The sequence below is a fragment of the Centrocercus urophasianus genome, unplaced genomic scaffold (assembly GCF_019232065.1).
Source record: "Centrocercus urophasianus isolate 14NV4802_14NV808 unplaced genomic scaffold, USGS_Curo_1.0 seq_35, whole genome shotgun sequence".
Taxonomy (NCBI): domain Eukaryota; kingdom Metazoa; phylum Chordata; class Aves; order Galliformes; family Phasianidae; genus Centrocercus; species Centrocercus urophasianus.
In genome coordinates, this window is record NW_024884922.1 from 631,500 (window position 1) to 649,699 (window position 18,200).

General features: G+C 43.9%; 2 protein-coding genes and 1 pseudogene across 4 annotated transcripts in view; 2 read left to right on the forward strand and 1 right to left on the reverse strand.

The window, feature by feature from the left end:
- The window catches only part of KIF24 (kinesin family member 24), a 32,202-nt gene extending 22,746 nt beyond the window's left edge, over positions 1 to 9,456 (forward strand). For both annotated transcript variants that reach the window (XM_042831250.1, XM_042831251.1), the window contains 4 exons: positions 60 to 169; positions 1,092 to 3,515; positions 4,386 to 4,479; positions 6,384 to 9,456. In XM_042831250.1, the coding sequence (XP_042687184.1) occupies positions 60 to 169; positions 1,092 to 3,515; positions 4,386 to 4,479; positions 6,384 to 6,527 (2,772 nt within the window). In that variant the 3' untranslated portion in view covers positions 6,528 to 9,456. The remainder of the gene's footprint in view (positions 1 to 59; positions 170 to 1,091; positions 3,516 to 4,385; positions 4,480 to 6,383) is intronic.
- Positions 9,457 to 11,963: 2,507 nt separating this feature from the next.
- Positions 11,964 to 13,672, forward strand: LOC122166968 (annotated as a pseudogene).
- Positions 13,673 to 14,717: 1,045 nt separating this feature from the next.
- Positions 14,718 to 18,200, reverse strand: part of UBAP1 (ubiquitin associated protein 1) — a 31,123-nt gene continuing 27,640 nt past the window's right edge. For both annotated transcript variants that reach the window (XM_042831253.1, XM_042831252.1), the window contains exons 7-8: positions 17,210 to 17,311; positions 14,718 to 15,694 (exon numbers count right to left, since the gene is read on the reverse strand). In XM_042831253.1, coding sequence (XP_042687187.1) covers positions 15,554 to 15,694; positions 17,210 to 17,311 — 243 coding nt within the window. In that variant the 3' untranslated portion in view covers positions 14,718 to 15,553. The remainder of the gene's footprint in view (positions 15,695 to 17,209; positions 17,312 to 18,200) is intronic.

Sequence of the window (18,200 nt, forward strand, 5' to 3'; positions counted from 1 at the left end):
TAAATGTAAATATATGGATTGCTAAGGATCTTAAACTTAGTTTTTCCTTCTAATCCTAGGTCCTAAAGGATTCTTTCATTGGCAATTCCAAGACCTGCATGATAGCCAATGTATCACCTAGCCACATAGCTACAGAGCATACCCTGAACACTTTGCGATATGCTGACAGGTAGGAGATGAAGTTCAGTCTTGCCAACATGAAAAACACCATGGAAAAAGTAAGGTGTAATTTTTATGGTTACATTGCAAATGCTGACTTTAACAGAAAATGTAATTTCACAATGCAAATAAAATCCTTACCTGTTCCACTCTTACATAGGATCTTCTCTGGGCAGCCTGTGCCTCTCTACCCTCTGAGTAAAGAATTTCCACCTAACATCTAACCGAAACTTACCTTCTTTAAGTTAAAAGCCATTGCCCCTTGTCTTGTCACCATCAGATCATGTAAAAAGTTTGTTTCCATCCCATTTATAAGCTCCCTTTAAGTACTGGAAGGTTGAAATGAGGTGTAGAGGAGCCTTCTTCAAGCTAAACACGCCATGATCCTTCATCATGTCTTCATAGTAGAGATGCTCCAGCCCTCTGATCCCCTTTGTGACATTCCTGTGGACTCTCCCCAGCAGCTCCACATCCCTCCTGTGCTGGGGTCCCCAGACTTATACAGTACTGCAAATGGGGCCTCACAGTGGTAGAGCTGAGGTAAAACAGTCCCCTCTCCCTCTTCCTGCTGCCACCCTTAGTTTGATGCAGCTGGCTCATGTCCAGCTCTTTCTCCATCAGGACCCCTAAGTCCTTCTCCACAGGGATGCTTTCAGTTGATTCTTCTTCCAGTCTGTACACATACTTAGGATTGCTGACTGAAGTCCAACTCTTACACACTATTCAAGGAAGCACTTCAAAGTACTGCTACAGGCTTATCCTGTTCAGGAATTTTTGTAGGAAAATTAGTATTGCTTTGATGCCTGCCTCAATCGCCGATAATTAAAACAGAAATCATGACAGTATTTAGCTTTAATATGTGAAAGCATTTGTTTGTTCTCATGACATTTATCTAAAAGCATGACAGCTTCTAAAGCAAACTTCATTTACAGGGTCAAAGAGTTGAAGAAGGGGATTAAATGTTCTACACCTGTCACAAACAGACGTCGGACAGCTGGAAACGTATCTCCAAAACGAGTCCAAAACTCTCCCTCTTTGCCACCTGGAGAAAAAAGCTCTCCAAAGAAAGTGAAGCTAGGCTTCCACCATTCTTCAGGTGCTACAAAAACAAAGATTTGCCCTCCAGCACTCCAGCCACTTAGTGGCCCTTTGACCTCTACACCCAAGGGAGTCAGCAAAGGACATGTCTACAAAGGAAATTCCGGCTCACTGTGGTTCCATCACAGTAGTCCAATTAAGGGAGTCCTACGGTTAGGACATCAGTTGAAGAAGAAAACTGATGATCTGTCTTCTTGCTCTGAGAAGAGCCACGTTGCAAAGGATTTTATCATCAAAAATGCTGCCACAGCAGAAACAAAAGAAGGTCTCCAAAGAGACAGATACATGCAAGACAAAGCACCTGCCCAGTGCCTAAAAGTCCAGACTGTGCAACCTGTGCAGAAACAGTTTGCTTCTAGAGATGATTTTTCCCTTGGAGATGGAAATCTGCCTTCTGACAGCAGGCAAGAATGGGGGCACACCTTTGCTAAACAGTATGTTGAAGCATGGACAAATCTGCCTCCATTTCAGAAAGAAAGGGAGGAGCATTTACGCCTCTATCACCAGCAATTTCAGCAGCCACCTATTCTGCAGCAAAAACAGAGCTACCAACCTCTTGAGAGGTTTTTGACACAATACAAGCCCCAGGAGATTCAAGTGAAGCAGGAGCTAAGTCCTACTGCCACTGAAGCACAGTGCAAAGAGGAGATGCAGCTGGAAGATCTCGATGACAGTGATTTCAGTGAAGATTCTTTCTCACCTGTCTGCAGTCAAAAGAATGTAAAAAGAAGAAACAGCAACAAGTGCAGTCAGCATTCTTTTTTCCTCCATCAAAGAGAACAAGGAACTGAGGAAGAGCAAAAAGGCCAAAAGCGACAAGACTTATTTTTTAAGTATGCAATACCCACACAAGAAAATGAAATAGATGACAGCTGGGATTCTAGTGAGGGCAGACCAAAGATGGAGGAATCCATTAAGAATGCAGGTTGCAGCAAAACTCCATCTGACTGGAGCTATGACTTAGCTGTTGGGCTGTCTTCGAGCAACACTGCAGAGAAACCTTACTGCTTACAAGACGATCCTGCTTGTAACTGGAATAAAAGCAAAGACTTCCTAGCAGATCATAAGCAGTACAAATCCAAACTCAGATGTCTGTCTTACTCCACTGAAGATACCTCGACTCCAGAAAAGGGTCTTTCAAACCCATACGTTTCTCCTATATTGAAATTGGTAGCTCCAGAACGCAAACAGATTCTCCTCCAGCAGGAGAAAGAGGAATCCACTTTGGATGGACAGGATGTTACAGGAGATATTAAGTGGAAAAGTCGAAAGAATGATGTTAACCATTGCAGATCTTCCAGTTGTTCCTCAGAATTCAGTTCTGAGCTAATGGCCCCTCTTGTTCCATCTCTTCTTGACTATGAGGAAGGAACTGATACAGAGAATGTTTCTTCTAAACGAGTAAAGCCTCCTCATGTGAAACAGATGTTGGGCAGGAAAGTGCACAGTTCCCAGATAAGGTTTGAGGAGGAGACCTGGCAGTGCACAAGGAACAGAGCTCTAACAGACAGCATGCTGGAACTGAGGGAGCAAGCACGTCGTGGTGCGAGACACTGCATCCTGCAGCATTCCCCACAAGCAGGGGACAGGTGGCTCTCACCCACCTGCTGTGGTGTGAAGCCGTGCTGCTGCCATCAGGCCTCAGGTTCATCAAATCAAGGAGTTCTTCACAGTTTTGTTGTTGGAAATGACCTGACAGAAACATCCACAGCTGAATCCACAGAAGCCAGGGAAGAGAGAGAGGGTGCTTTGTTTCTCCATAGCAAAAGGTGCAAAGAATACTCAGATGGCAGACAGTGTGATGTTGATGTCAATGAGAACACTGGTAGTTCAGGAAAATCTGACTCAAGTCAAAGACCAAATGTTAAGTCTCAGAAAATAAACACTGAGCTAACTGAGAAGAGCTATTTTTCAGGTGCATCGTGCTTCCTAACAGGGGGCAATACAGATTATGCAGTCCAGTCCCCCTCTCAGGAATGCGGCCTCTTGCAGCCCACGTCAGGACTGAGAAATGGGGACTTGACTTGTTCTGAAGACTCAGCTAAGTCATCATTCAGCAGTGAGGAAATAGGGTTGCTTAAGAGCAAATCGGTGCAGACTATTTTTACCCAAGAAACTTTTGCTCTAGATCCAAGATCTGCAACCAAAGTTACTAAGCCATTAGCAAATGCAGACAGCCCATCGAGCAGCAACACAGGCTCTCCAAGTGCTGTATCAGAAGTGGGAAAACTGCACAAGGAGGTCCTAGAAAAGGCACAGTAAGTCTTGCTTGTCACTAATGTTTACTATGAAGCACGTAAGTTCTAGGCTTGTGGTACATTTACCTTTATTTGTATATAATGCTTCTTAAAAACAGATAGAAAATCAATCACTGAAATAATTATTTAATAAAATTAATGTTAATTTATGCTCATTATCTCATATAAATATATACAATTGCCTTTTATTTAGTGATATTTTAAAATCTCACAGGAAGCCAATTATTTTATTAGAGTTTCGTAGGATAATGTTGGAAGAACTAATACTATAACATAAGCTGAAATTCTCAGTAATGGATTGGCTTTCTGTAAGCTATTAAGTACCTAAAATACATCAAAATCTCCCATTAAAAAGCAGGTGATAGCTGTTGCATCACCATGGAAAGAAAAACAGCAAAAGCAACTAGCTGGTCACTGAAGCTTTAGATGTAGGGCTGCCACTGTCAGCATTCACGTTGCAGAAAATTTATTGCTGGCCAGAGAAACTTACTGAGAGGAGGGAATAGCAGCACTACCTTCCCACTGTGCCTGCCTATTTTCACCAAAGTGACTTACCAGCTCTCAGTCTTAGCAGATATATATATGTTTTTGCTCCTACATTTCTGCATGGTAAAAAGTAGTATGTGCTGCTCTGCCAGCAGTCTGCAGTCACTTCTGCCAGAGCAAACCCTTGGTCATCAAGGTCTTCTTTACCCAAAAAGTGCAGTCCACTTCAAGGAGCACTGGCGTGCAATACCTCAATGCCAGGGACCACAGGACAGAGGGGCTTCCAATGGGGCATCCCTCCTTCTTAGACCTTTATTGGTGCCTAATAGCAATTAAAGGTAGTGCAGCGGGCTGCGTAACCAAGGATAATTCTCTGTTAATCAGACAGGCTATGATTCAGGCCCATCGGCAGCAGCTGGATGAAATGGCATCCTTGTGCTTCAAGGAAGAACACTTGATAAATCAGATGTCAGGAACGGTAAGTGTTTTAGATGAAGATTTCACTGCCCATTGAGCCTGCATAATTGATTCGGAAGACCGTTAACCTGAATTAATGAAGTGACATGTCTTGTGATTTTCTCCTCATTCTCTGGTGCCTCCCCGAGTCCTAACAGAGCCTGCACCATTTTAGTGCCCAGCATGGCTTTGCTAGTTCCCACACTGCCTGGTTGCTGTGGGAGAAGGGAGCTGATGGCCCAACTCTGAACTGCTTTTTTCTGATAAGACAACTTCACCTTATTTTGTGTCCTTGGTACCAGACTGCACCAAACAGGGCAGCTTTCCAGGCCAAGATTTTCCTCCTCACAGGCTGAACCAAGTAAATAAATTCTGCAGAAAACAGTACACCCATAGAACATGAGATAGGATGCCACAGTTGGTGGTATAGTGGGTGCCACAGTGCCTTCCTTCTGAGATCCCCCTGCTTATCACGCTGCAGATATGCCACCCCGAACCCCACTCAACCTGAGTGCTAGCTAACTCAGTGAGTCAATAACTGCTGTGTCTTAGGCCTTCACGAGTTTCTGTCACTCAAGTGTTCTTTGGCTTATCTGCTTACCATCACACTAGTAAAGGCTAAAGCTCAGGACCAACGCCTGCACTACCAGCCGTGCAATTCCCATTCTCACTTTCTCCTGCCTCCTGGTAGATGTGTGTCACAGCACTGTGGCAAGCCTCTTCTCTCACCTCAGTAATTAACATTTTTCAGTGAGAACTTCCTGCCCTTCCCAATCCTTTGTCTTATCAATAAAGCCAAATTCCATTACTGCATTACATTACCAAAATGACTTTTAATTGCTTTCACAGTTCAGATTTGTGGTGTAGCTACAGGGACTTTACCCTCAGGGAATTTGGAATGGAGCCATCATGTGGTTTATATGCTGTGATTTCCAGCTGCATGTGATGCATTCCCAGATAACACATGAAAGTTTACAAAGCAGCACAAGAGCAATTAACTGCATTAATTTTGTGGCAGAAAATGCAGTGATAAAAGGCAACCTTTTTTTCATTCTCACAGCTGCATTTTGAGATTTTTCTTGGTAATTGTTGGGCCAGTTGATCCCAGGCAGTTGGAGACTAGCCAGCTCCATAGTCTGACATTTCTTTGCCCCTTGTAGCAAGCACCATTTTCTAACTAGCAGAATTATGACAGTCTTGCCAGGCCTTCCAGCAATAGATGAATAACTTAACACTACTGGACATATTTCACAGCATGACCTTTCTTTGAGCAATGAAATAAGCTTGGACTCCCACACCAGTTTATATCCTTCCATTTACAGATGGCTGCAACTTTTCCAGCCATGAAACTTACATCCACAGGAGAGATTCCTGCCAAGACCAGCCATGTACTGAACCATATGGTGTTTAAAGTGCTTATGAAACATAAGCTGGGACAGCTGGGCTAGTCTTCATTACAGTGTCAGTGTCCCTGCAGGACAGAGGACAAGATAGTGGGTAAGACATAGAGTGCACCTGATAGCTGGGGTGCTGCTAAACAAGGCTGAAAATTACTAATTTTTGTGTGGCAGTAGCTGTAGTCCCTAGCCCTGAGGATCCTGACACTTCCCAACTTCTTACATACCGACCAGTCAACAAGGGCACCAAATTCTGCTCTGAGTGCTCCCTTATTAATGCAAGCCCTACTTAAAAACAACTGCATCCATTTCAGTTTTAATTAGTTTCATATCACATTTTATCCTACTGTACGGCAGGTTGCTATTCAGTATTTAGAGGCATTGAGTTCTGCTGTTTACGAGAGTCAGGACATCAAGAAGGAAAAACTGATTAAATGCATTCCACTGCAGAATGGAAAACAATACCAAAAATATGCTACAACCTGTTGCTACTCTTGTTCTCTAATTTTCTTTTTGCCTTCTTTCCCAGGATTTTCAGAATTTCATCGTTAAGCTAGATGAAATCTTGGTACTGAAGTCAAAGTGTATCCAAACCATGAGAGCTCAACTTCAGATCTATTTATCTGATTCTTCTAGTCCTGACACATCTCTGCAAACGTCTCCACCGGTTTAGACCTTCCTTTCTTACGTATGCACAAGAACAGCACCAGAACAGTTTTGGACCCAGCCAGTGTTTCACTGCAGCTGGTGCTGCAGGGTGTACGTGGGTAGGGGATTGCTTTTAGTTTGATGTTTGTGATTGGTGTGCAATTTAGATAAGGTTGGAGAAAATTCTCAGTAAATGAAAGGTGACTACTTGGCTTGACTACCGCAAGGATTCTATTTCTTTAACACCCGACAATGAGCTGCACCCTTCCTATATGTGACGTTCAGCAGCCTGTAAAGATCTCACCAAGCAGCTGGCAGTCCTGTACACAGTATTCAGAGCTTCTTGTGTAAGAGGCACTTCTATTCGGCCATGAAAATTGGAGAGAAAGGAAAAAAACACACAGCATTTTGAAGCAAGGTACAAGTAGAAATGTTCAAAAGCTATCCAGAAAAGTACTTGCAAACAGAAGTGAGGAAACAGAGAGAAGGCACTGGTAAAGGATACCAAAGGAACAAGTCCAAAATTAAATGAAAATCAAGGCAGGACAAGAAGTACCGGTCCCTTCAGAAGAATGACTATTTGAGCATTTGTTCTTTGCTTGGGACTAATGCTCCATAACTTCTAGAAGTCACTTAAGTCAGAGCCAACAATTGGTCAAGTAGAAGGCTTATGTACATGGGACTTCATCCTGTAGGTCATCTAGCATGTTACTAAGCTCTTGAATTTCACACTGGTGCTAACAGTAAGGATCCAAAGCTTACTGTCTGCATGCTGTCTGATCTCTGCGTGACAGCTCAGCCAGAGTGTGCATGGTCTGGGTTGACAGTTGATTTTTCACATCAGAAGAGTCCAGTTATAGGTGGTGGGATTTAAGAGGCTAACAGTGCTGTTGGGGCACGAAGCTGATGTTTTAGTCAAGAACAACCAAACGAACAGTTGGAACCCTGCAGGATCCCTGCTGCCACGTGTGCATCATGGTTGAGTCACACAACCCCTCTTGCTGAAGCCACAATTGACCTTGAAATGTGCTAGTGTAAACAAGAATGTGCAAGCGCTCTCATTGCAAAATTTGGGCTGCCACAGCATAATTGGCCACCTCAGTGTTTCCTCAGTTATGCCTGTAATAGATCAAAGTTTGCTCAGTGCATAAATGCCAATGGTTAGGAAAACTGCTCTCTGACCAGCTGTGAATGTTGCTGCTTGCTTCTGCAGCTACCCAGAGGAGCCTGGGAGTTGCAGAGCAACAGCTACAGCAATAGCAGTTACTCAGTTATCTGGATTGCATATTTGCTGCAAGCATTCCCAGGAACATCACACAGCATAGCACTGGGTAGCAGAAGTGGAGGGGAAGGATTACAACTGTAATTGAGGAAGAAGGTCTTACATTAGTGCCCTGATCTATTGGGATTATGGTGTATGCATGGAAGAGTCTCCATCTTGCAAGTGAGAATGCTGTGTGGAGCAGAGAATGGAGCCCCTGCAGGGCCTGAGTTGATGTTGGCCTTCAGGATGGTTCCATATCTTAGGTCTTAGGCTACCAGCATATCACACCTGAAATGAGGTCTCCCAGTCCTGTTTTAGGAAGCCTTCTTTCCTCAGAGAAATGAGGCATTCAGGAGCAAGATTCTTCAGTCTCAGTATCTCATGTCCTCCTGGAGACAGGGCTAGCTTCCCTGTACGTAAGGTAAGGAGAACACAAGGCAGCTAGGCAGTCCTTACACCTTCTGAAAGTAAAAACAGATGCAAGCAATTACAGTAGTTCCCACTGTTCTCAGCAAACACACAAAATGAGGCCGTCACAGAGCTGCCTTACTTTTGCAAATAAGTTTGAAGAGGAATGTGGGAATGCAGGATGTGTCACAGGTCAGAAGAAAATGAGAGGTCCTGCAGCAATGTAATGCTAGCTGGTAGAGGGGGGAAAACTTTCCCTCCATGTACTTTGGCACCTGGGACATGAGGATCAATTAAGTGTACTTTAACCCAGTAGGGAACTGCTTTTTAAAGACCAACTCAGCAAAAACATGTTCAGAGTCTTAGCCAAGCTGGGCATTCATAACGCGACACATAAGAGCCATTCACACAGCATGATGTGGCACGTCCTAACCTCAGTATTTTCAGAGGTGGTTGTAACAAGACAGAGGAGTGGGAAAAATTCCCACAAGTGAAAGAAAAGTGGCATTTTCTCCGTTATTAAAACTGAGCCACCTGTGCAGCAGGCCTACTCTGGAAAACAAGCAAGTCTGGCAAATCTGAGCACCAGTATAAGTCCTCAGAACAGGAACTACTTGTTCAATGCAGAAACAGCCAGGAATGCTATAAAAATATGTAGCAATTAAAAGTCTTTTTAAAACTGAAGCCATCTAGCTAATCCATGAGGTTAACAATTATATTGAACCAGGTGCAGTCTATTCACAGTTTATATTCCCTGCTGGACATGAGACTCTGCTAAAATTAAAAATTAAAAAAGCAACCCTAACTGCAAAAACTCACTTCTCTTCAGCAATAACAGGGCTGCTGCCATGCTTGAAGTGCTGCATGCCTGTGAGACACCAAAACTGGGCTCGCAGTTTGCAAAAGAAACGACAGGAGCAGTTACAGAAAATGGTACCGTTCTCCTCTCCACCCTCAGGTTATTACTTGGATGCTGCTTTAACCCATGTGAGTGTGCTACCAGTGCCAGTGTCACCCCCTCCAGCTGTTTGATACTGCACTGACACCTGATATGAATGGTTTTCATTTCAACTTGAAGAATGTATATGATTTTTGTTACAGCAGGTTGTGTGTTTTTTGCTAAGATTTTGAGAGCCTGACCGCATACAATCCAATAAATACTGAGTAAGGCGGAATCACTTTTGTATGCAAGTAAAAGAAAGACTATTAATGCTATGCAGATGCTTGATATTTTATTTGAATAATTTACATCATTTAAAATAAAATTCAGTTTACTACAGAACTCTGGTAAAATTTCTAAAGTAGACATGATCCAAATGACTGTAAAAATGTTTGATTGTAGAAGATCATCTCAGCAGAAGCGAGCTGCCTGCCCAGCTGGCGGAGGGCAAGGAGAGCTGCCCAGCCAGGTGTCACAGAAAACCCACATCAGAACCAGGAACCAACTCGCCTACGACAGCACAAGGACAGCTCGTGGGGCACGGTCAGCTCCAGCAGCGCCAGCCAGGCGCCGGCAGGCAGCACTAGGGCTCTGGCTCCAAGCACAGTCTGCAGCTTGGACTTTGCCTGCACACTTCTCATTGTGACAGACAGATCTCAGTATTCAGCAGCAGCTAGCACAAAAGGCAGAACAACCTCTGACAAAGTTACAACACCGAAAGCCATTTACCAGGCATGTGAATCAATCTGCTGATCTCAGAGACCCAGCCCCAACCCAACACTTCCACACCGAGCTTTGTTCATAACAGTACCAGAGTAACTAATGATGCACGGTGCCCAAAACAACCAAATCTCATCACACTATGCCATTTCTTTAGAAGCACCTTTCCCCTACCGCACTTGGTTAATCCCCACCACTCCATGGCTTCATTCCCTATCAGCCACCTCAAGAACACACTCCCAGCTTCAGCCACCCCATGATGCAAAATCCAGAAAACTCACTACAGATGCAAGAGCAACGCTGCAGGGAAAACACCCACTGGTATTCCTCTTGGATAACAAGAGACTTCGTAAGTAACAAGGGCTTCATAAGTATCACTTTCCATCTTTCACTACCACGGATTGAGCAAAGAGGTTATTACAGCGTGGTTCCAGCGACTGTGGAAAGAACTTAACACACATTAACCAGAAAGATGACTTTATTCAGAGGTTTGATCTAAATACTTTGCTTCTTCACTGGCAACGGTTCTTGCCTGTTCAGGACTGTCTACTGCCAGACAGGAACCTGTTCAGAATTAGGTGTGAGAAGCTAAACAAGCAACACAACAAACTGCTCATAGCAGTAACGGTAAACACTTCTTTTTTCTACTTTCCAGCTTTTCTGACTTATCAGGAACCCTATTTTCATGTTTCAAACTCCTATTTTGCATCAGGGAAGCAGAGCTGGGCACCTGCTTTACCTGAACCCAGAGGGCCAGCTCCAAACCAGAAATTAATTGTTGCCCTACAGGCTGGAATGCCTTTCTTACACAAGCTTTGACCTTAGTCCCATCACTGGAAGCTGGCGAGGTGAGGCTCAGTGTTACAGCATACAGTCCATTGGAAGCCAGCCCTAGTCCTGCTCATCATCTATCCCCAGATCTCCTGGATGCTTGCCAGCTACATTTTAACATCATTCTGTTTTAAATAAAGGTAATTAATGTCGTGCACCTCATAGGAGAATTCCAGGAGCTAACACTGACACCAGATGAGATGTTTTGGATGTATTTTAATAAAATAATGGAAATCAATGCAATCCCCTTCAGAGTCCTGACGAACTAAAAAACTCACTATTGAAAAACGTGAATTGAGGTAAGGAGCTGGGCTGTCTTCCCTTCCCAGAGTCCAATTCTCCCAGCTCCATGTTCTAACATGAGTTTTGATCCCCAAGCTTCTTGTTTTTTGTTTTGTTTTTGTGTGTGTGTTTTTGTTGTGTTTTTTTTTTTGTTTTGTTTTGTTTTGTTTTGTTTTAAATAGAACAAAAATAAGCCACAGAAAAAAGAAGCACCTTCTACCTCTGCATCCACCTCTCTGGAGACCTCTGGTAGCTCTGCCCAAAGCAGACCACATCCATGCATGCCTAGAGGAGAAAGCAGGCCCAGGGCTTGTAATATCCAGCAAGTTCTTCATCAGCTGAAGTCAAAGAGCATGAGCGATGGGAACCATGATGCTGGGAGTCATATCTGAGGGTTTTATTAATTATTCTTCTGCAGAATCAGCAAATTAATGATGCCTCAAGACTGTTGATATTTTACGCATTTAGAACTTGAACAATGCACAGCATAATACTTGGTGCTATCAGTGCATAGAAAATTGCAGATTTCAAGGAACTGCAGAATATTATATAAAGTTCCTATATTTCTGAACTGCAAAAGTTGTTGGGCTCTGTTGGGCATAATAAAAGCAGACCAAGATGACCTCCTGATGAGGGCTCTGCACTTACTGAAGAGCAGCTGCAGCCCAGCAGTTCAAATAAAACTCCAGGACCTGCTGATGTTCCCCAGGAACTGGTGCTCATTCCAGTCCTGTTCAACATCTTCATCAATAGCCTGCACGAAGGAATGGAGTCCACCCTCAGCAAGTCTGCTGATGATACAAAGCCAGGAGGAGGGGCTGACATGTCTGAAGGCTGTGCTGCAATTCAGGGAGACCTGGACAGGCTGGGAGTTGGGCGGAGAGGAACCTGATGAGATTCAACAAGAGTGAGAGTAGGTCCTACACCTGGTGAGGACTAACCTGCATCAGTACAGGCTAGGAGACCTGCTGGAGAGGAGCTCTGCAGAGAAGGACCTGGTGGATGACAGGTAGGCCATGATCCAGCAGTGCGCCCCCGTAGCCAAGAAGGCCAATGGTATTCTGGGATGCATTAAGAAGTGTGGCCAGCAGGTTGAGGGAGGTGATCCTCCTTCTTTCTGTCCTGGTTAGGTCACACCTAGAGAACTGTGCCCTGTTCAAGACAGGGAACTACCCAGAGAGTCCAGTGGAGGGCCACAGGGTTGGCTGTGGATAGGAGCATCTCCTGTATGAAGAAAAGCTGAGAGCTGGGGCTGTTCAGCCTGGAGAAGACTGAGGGGGGGATCAATGCTTATAAATATCTATGAGCAGGTGTCAAGTGGATGGGAGCAGGCTCTTTTTGGTGGTTCCCAGTGACAGGAAAAGGGGCAATGAGACTGAACAGGAACACAGGAAGTTTCATACATACCAACATGCAAAAGAACTTTCTTACTGCGAGGGTAACGGAGCACTGGAACGGGCTGCCAGAGAAGTTGTGGTGTCTCCTCCTCTGGAGATATTCAAGACCTATATGAACACTTGCCTGTGCAATCTACTTAGGGAACCTGCTTTAGCAGGGGGCAGGACCAGATGACCTCCAGAGGTTCCTTCCAATCCTTATGATTCTATGAACTCTACAGATGTAGGTACCATGGACAATCAAAGGACCTCCGGATTTATCAGCTATAAAGCCTGCTGTTTTTCATGTGGATGTCCCTCACCCATAGAGCCTGGGCAGGATACTGCTGGGATTCACATACTGCCTTCTACTTTAGTCACATCTCACTTTCCTTTGGCACTTTTGTGCTCCTGCAAGACACTAACGCTCACTTTGAGATGCAGAGCCACCCCCTTCCATCCCACCCATCCATCCTGACATCCAGCTGAAAAGCCTGCCTTTTTTGAATGTGCTTGATGTACTACTACTCAATAAGCCTGTAAGTTTAGTACAGAGCTGTATTCAGAGGTTCCAAGATAAGTTTTTTCCCCTCTTTCCTTTACATCTCAGGAGGTCAGAAAAAATCTGTGTTTCCAGGGTCTTCTTGCCAGGGGGACAAAAGAGATTAATAAGTCCAAGTTCAGCTAAGACTATGCCAAGCAGAAACAAACCGCCCTCAAGAAGATAACTGCCCTAACAGTTTGTGCATTGAAGTAAATAAGAAGCTGTTTCCATTGCTGAATACACTCCACAACCACCAAACGGAATTAAACAGAAGGAATCTGGATGCCCCTTGAATACAACATCTCCAATTAGGCTGTCATCAGCAGTGCCAGAATAGACTTCTATTTCCTGGGCTTCTGAAATTGGAAAGAATTACTCCATGTCTGTGTTTCTCGTTTCTCATTTGTCAGCTCACTACAGCTATGCTTTTGCAGAGGTTAAAAGTGAAAGGTATCCAGAACCCTTATCATTCTAGAGCACTAAATAGAGAAAAACTAAGTACGGATCCCAACAGCAAAACTGCCAGTCTACAATTATCTCTGATGTGCCCTCTGTGAAAAATGAGACTGACAATCCCATGCCAGGCTGTTGATCACACACAGCTGCAATGTTTTGATGCTACTCTTCATCTTCAAATGAATGATTCGATAAGCTGCCCACCTGGATCCATTCCATCTGGAACAAAAAGGCATCTTATCAGAGCCTAATAGTAGATGGGCTCGTCGTGGAAATCCTTGATGAATGTTCAGGATTAAACTCCAAGATGGTTCCTTGTAGTCCACGAAGCCTAAAAAAGGTGGTGTGATAATCTGAAGTCCACAGTGCACCAAAACAGAAAAATCCAGTGCTGTTAGAAAACCATGTTTCAAGAGGGGGGGCAATGAGGAAAACAAGGAGAAAGTTGGTATCACTCACTTGACAACTAAAAACTCTTTGGATGAAATTGAGAAGATCCTTCTGCCAAAATGACGCACATACTCTTGCTGGAAACACAAGAAGCCCAACCAAGAGGGTTCTTGTGCATCAGCCATCATCTGTCAGAGTTGATACTGTTATTCCTCAGCTGTTAACAGACTATCCCATGCCATTCCAATATTCAGCATTTCCTCAGATGTGATAAGTTTGGATTTCTTTTCACCAGTCCCAGATGATTCAGTGTTATCCTCCTGTTTTTAGATAATCTCACATCAACTATGGCAAGCAACATGGTTGGCAACATCAACACCAACCAGTCACCTCAAGAGCACTATGCACATTAGCTCTTCCAGCAGGTCCTCCAGAAGGAACAAGAGAGAAGTTAAAACCAGCAGCAGAGGCAGTGCTCCTGACATCATCTGACTGGACTGAAATAAGAGGCAGCACTGGAACTCCAGGATAAAGTGCAGAGCTGATGCTTGTATCTCTGGAACTTCAGCTTCTTGCAAGTTACTCTGATACTCATTGGAAGGATTTGCCTTCTGGAAAATGGAGTAAGAACAGAAGTGATAGAATTTTTCCTTGCTTATTAAACAGCTAGTGCAGGAGAAGCCCCTTCAAAACATGCTTTCTATGCTTCCACATTTTTCTGAGGAAATGGACATTTTGTTGTTGGATAGATTCCACAAGGGTTTATTTAAGAGTATGACAGAGCACTGGGATAGGCTGCACAGAGAGGTGGAGTCTCCTTCTCTGGAGATTTCAAAACCCACCTGGACATATTCCCATGCAAGTTACTGGAGGGAACCTGCTTTAGCAAGCAGTTACTCTATCTCCAGAGGTCCCTTCCAATTCTTATCTTATGATTCTATGACTACCTGATTTCTAGTACTAGGTGTTATTATGTAATTCTACAGCAGTGTGAAAAATGGAACTAATGCAGCAAGTATGTTTATTTTAAAGAAAGTGCTTGAAAGAAACCTCCTGCATCACACTGAATATTATTTAGAACAAAAGATAACTGATTTCCTAGCAGAGCATTTTCTTAAATATCTTACAAGCCAGGGGGATTAAGAATACTGAGCCCCAGCTCTCTGCCTTCAGGTTCAAGAACCACCACAAATTGCAGGTCTGGGTTATATTTCAAGAGAACTTATAACCACTTAGCATAGGACACTTACGTCTGCAGAAGTGTTGGATGCATGAGTTAAAGAAGAAACAAGAGGAACAGCTTCTCTCTTTATGCATGGCGACAGTTTCCAAACCAGTGTTTCACTAAGTTACAGACTAACTCTCAATCAAAAAATAAAACTCCATTGCACTAACGGTCAGATTTAACCCGATAATCTGGACTGTGACACAGTCAAGTAATTCAGTACAAGCAGACACCAAGAAAGCAGCTTCAAAGAACCAAAGCATTATATGTTTCAGAACAAATTTAGTAATCCCCTGTCCAACTCCAGTGCAACAGTGAGGAGGACCACTCTTGTCTCTGACTATATACAATTCCAGTAGAGCAGCTGGGCAGTCTAAAATCTCCGTGGCCAAGCTGGAAAAAGGAAACTTAGGAAAGGACACTTCAAAAATTTAATTTAAGAAAGAAAGTTGGCTCCCAGTGAAAAGAGAAATGCTGGAGTGATGCACGCAGGCAGGCTTGCTCATTCACTTTCCCATGTACGCAAAAAACTGGACTCCTTGCTGAGAGCAAGTCACACTGAACGTGAAGGTGGTGGGGCTGTTCCATTGCACGCCAAGAACTCAGGAATGTGCTTCAGCTGGCTTCTGCACGGGCCATTAGATCTTCCAAAGCATTCTGCTGGTCATTGTTATGTAATAATAAGACCTCCTTAATGTCCTTTAGTTCAAAGCCCATTTCTTTAAATTGACTCATAAGTTGGAGAAGTTCCGTGATCTGAAAGAGACAGACAATTATTTGCAAGAAAAACAGAGGATCAGTGCTCAGTCTTTGTCGGATCTGGAATTTAGCACACAGACAGTCAACAGCAAGCAGACACTCCATCGGGTCAGGTCCCACTCCCTAAGTACAGCCCTACAAGTTCAATTTGAAGAAAAGTCTACTCCCATGACGGTCACAGAATCACAGAGTGGTTTGGGCTGGACAAGACCTCTGGGACCACCCAGTTCCAACTCCCAGCTATGGGCAGGGATGACTCCCACTACACCAAGTTACCCACTCCATCCAGCCTGGCAGAGCTCTGTCTCTCTATGCAGCAAACCACTGGGCCTCATTTTCAATTTCCAACATTTGCAGTTCTGAATTTCCGAGTCTTCTTCAACACAGGTACCAAGGCTTAGTCTGTGGGAGTGTGCCTCTTAGTAAACAAATTCATCAGCCTGGCCCAATTCAGACACCCAGATCAATGTTTCCCTGCTCTTCATCCAGCAACTCCCACTGCTACTGCAATTTTTTCAAGCTATTTTGACTTCACAATGATAAAACAGCCTTTGCTGTCAAATGGCTCTTCCAAATCTAGGGTAAAACTGGGATATTACCAGAGTCCTTTTAACACAGTGTGCTAAGCTACCAACATCAAACAAATCCTAACTGAGCTCTGAAAACTAGTGACAAGTAGCAAAACAACTTAAATTCCTATGAACATTCTGCTACCTGCATTGCCTCCACTCCAGAGGGGAAAAACACACTAAAATGAACAATCAGGAAACTAGTTATTTCCAATTTGCAGAGGGTGAGGAGTGGGAGGGTTAAGCTTCTAGCAAACCTGTCTTATAAACAGTCATTTATCTTCATACTGTTTCTGTTTACAAGCTCATCAGTAGCTGTGAACATTTGTGGGGACAAGACAGCACCTCTTAAGATTTCCTGTAATGGCTCTGCACACAACAGCTTGGCATACACTGAAAAGCCATTCCACCATCCCCTGCCCTGGCTACCTATCTGTTCCTGCCCTTGTAACTTCAGTGCCTCTAAAGTACACACACAGCATAAACCAGGCCCACAGAAACTGTACTTTCCAGCTTGTTTCAGACAGATACCTAGCTCAATTTGCTGAGCAGCCAGGCAGATGCATTTATACAACAGAGGAAACTCATAGCCAGGACAAGCTGGCAGGGTTTTGGAAATAATTTGCTACTTCCGAAATTAACTGTCTCCGAACCAAGCACTTTGCCAAAAGAGGACACTTTATTCAAAACATTGCAACCAAAATAACCTGTGTCTTTAAAAAAATCTTCCCATAAAAATGCATGCAAGTAATGGTAAATAAAGCAATGAAGAACTGTAACACATCAACACACATCACCACCTGGATATTCTTTGGTAGGTAGTTCTGAAAGCAGCTCAGCATTACCATGAAGCTAGAATTACATTCATCACTTTAGAGGAACTACTGTTGGAATTCCCTTTCATAGTGCATTCTGACTAATGTTTAGGACAACGTGCCCTCACCTTCTCCTCTGAACACTGGTGCATCTCCAAAGCCGCTTCAACAAGAAGTGGATCAAAGCCCTTTTCACAAAGCTGTCCGTGTGCAAACAGGTAATCCAAAACCTGAGGGAAAGAAAAGCTAATTTCACAGTGACATTCGCAGCACGTGGTTGCACTCTCTGTACATCCAGAGGAAGAGAGCAGGACTCCATCCCAGGGAACAAGATAAAACTGTCCCTGCTCTGTATTCAGATGACTCGTAAGAGTTCAGAAAAAGGAAACAAGTCCTCTGTCCTTCTTTGTTCTTCATCTTCCATTTCCTAATCACTGAGCAAGGGCAGGAATTTAAGATTAACTGTGCTTTTTATACTACACATATTTTTAGTGATACTGTAGGTTCAGCTGTCAACCTAAGTCAGCTTTTAGTTTCCTCTCAAACTGAAGAGCTGAAATGAAGCCTGGAAGCATTCAGCTTTTTAAGAATGCCTCAACATGTCAAGACGCTGCAAATCCCTACTCACACTTCCAGAAACTGCTGCCACTGTGCTTACCCATTCTCAGCTTTGAGAGGTAGGGGCAGAAAGTCAGGCAGGAAAAAGGCAGCACTAAGAACAAGAGAGAAAGCAGCATGCAAATACAGCAGGATTTAAAACTGCCCTACAGGTGGACGTTCTTCTGTTTGGCACTACAGCTTCTTACACGGCTCAGTTCACAGACAGTGGGCAAGCAAAGCAGATCTACAAGATGCCAAATCCTACACAGAGCAGAAGCTATCTTGGGTGGAGGAATTCCTCTGTAATGTTCCACACAATGCACAGGGAGCACAGGGCCAGCACACAAAGTCTAGCCACACTCCTCTTGCTTCAAAATGTTTCTTTGTTTGAAGGCGATCCAAGACCCAGAGCCACACTTCAATCCACGGAGCTTTATGCTCTGTGTGTGACCCGGTTTTAGCAAGTGTTTCAGGCAACACAAGGCAGGAAGCACCACAGTCAGAGCACACAAAGAAAGT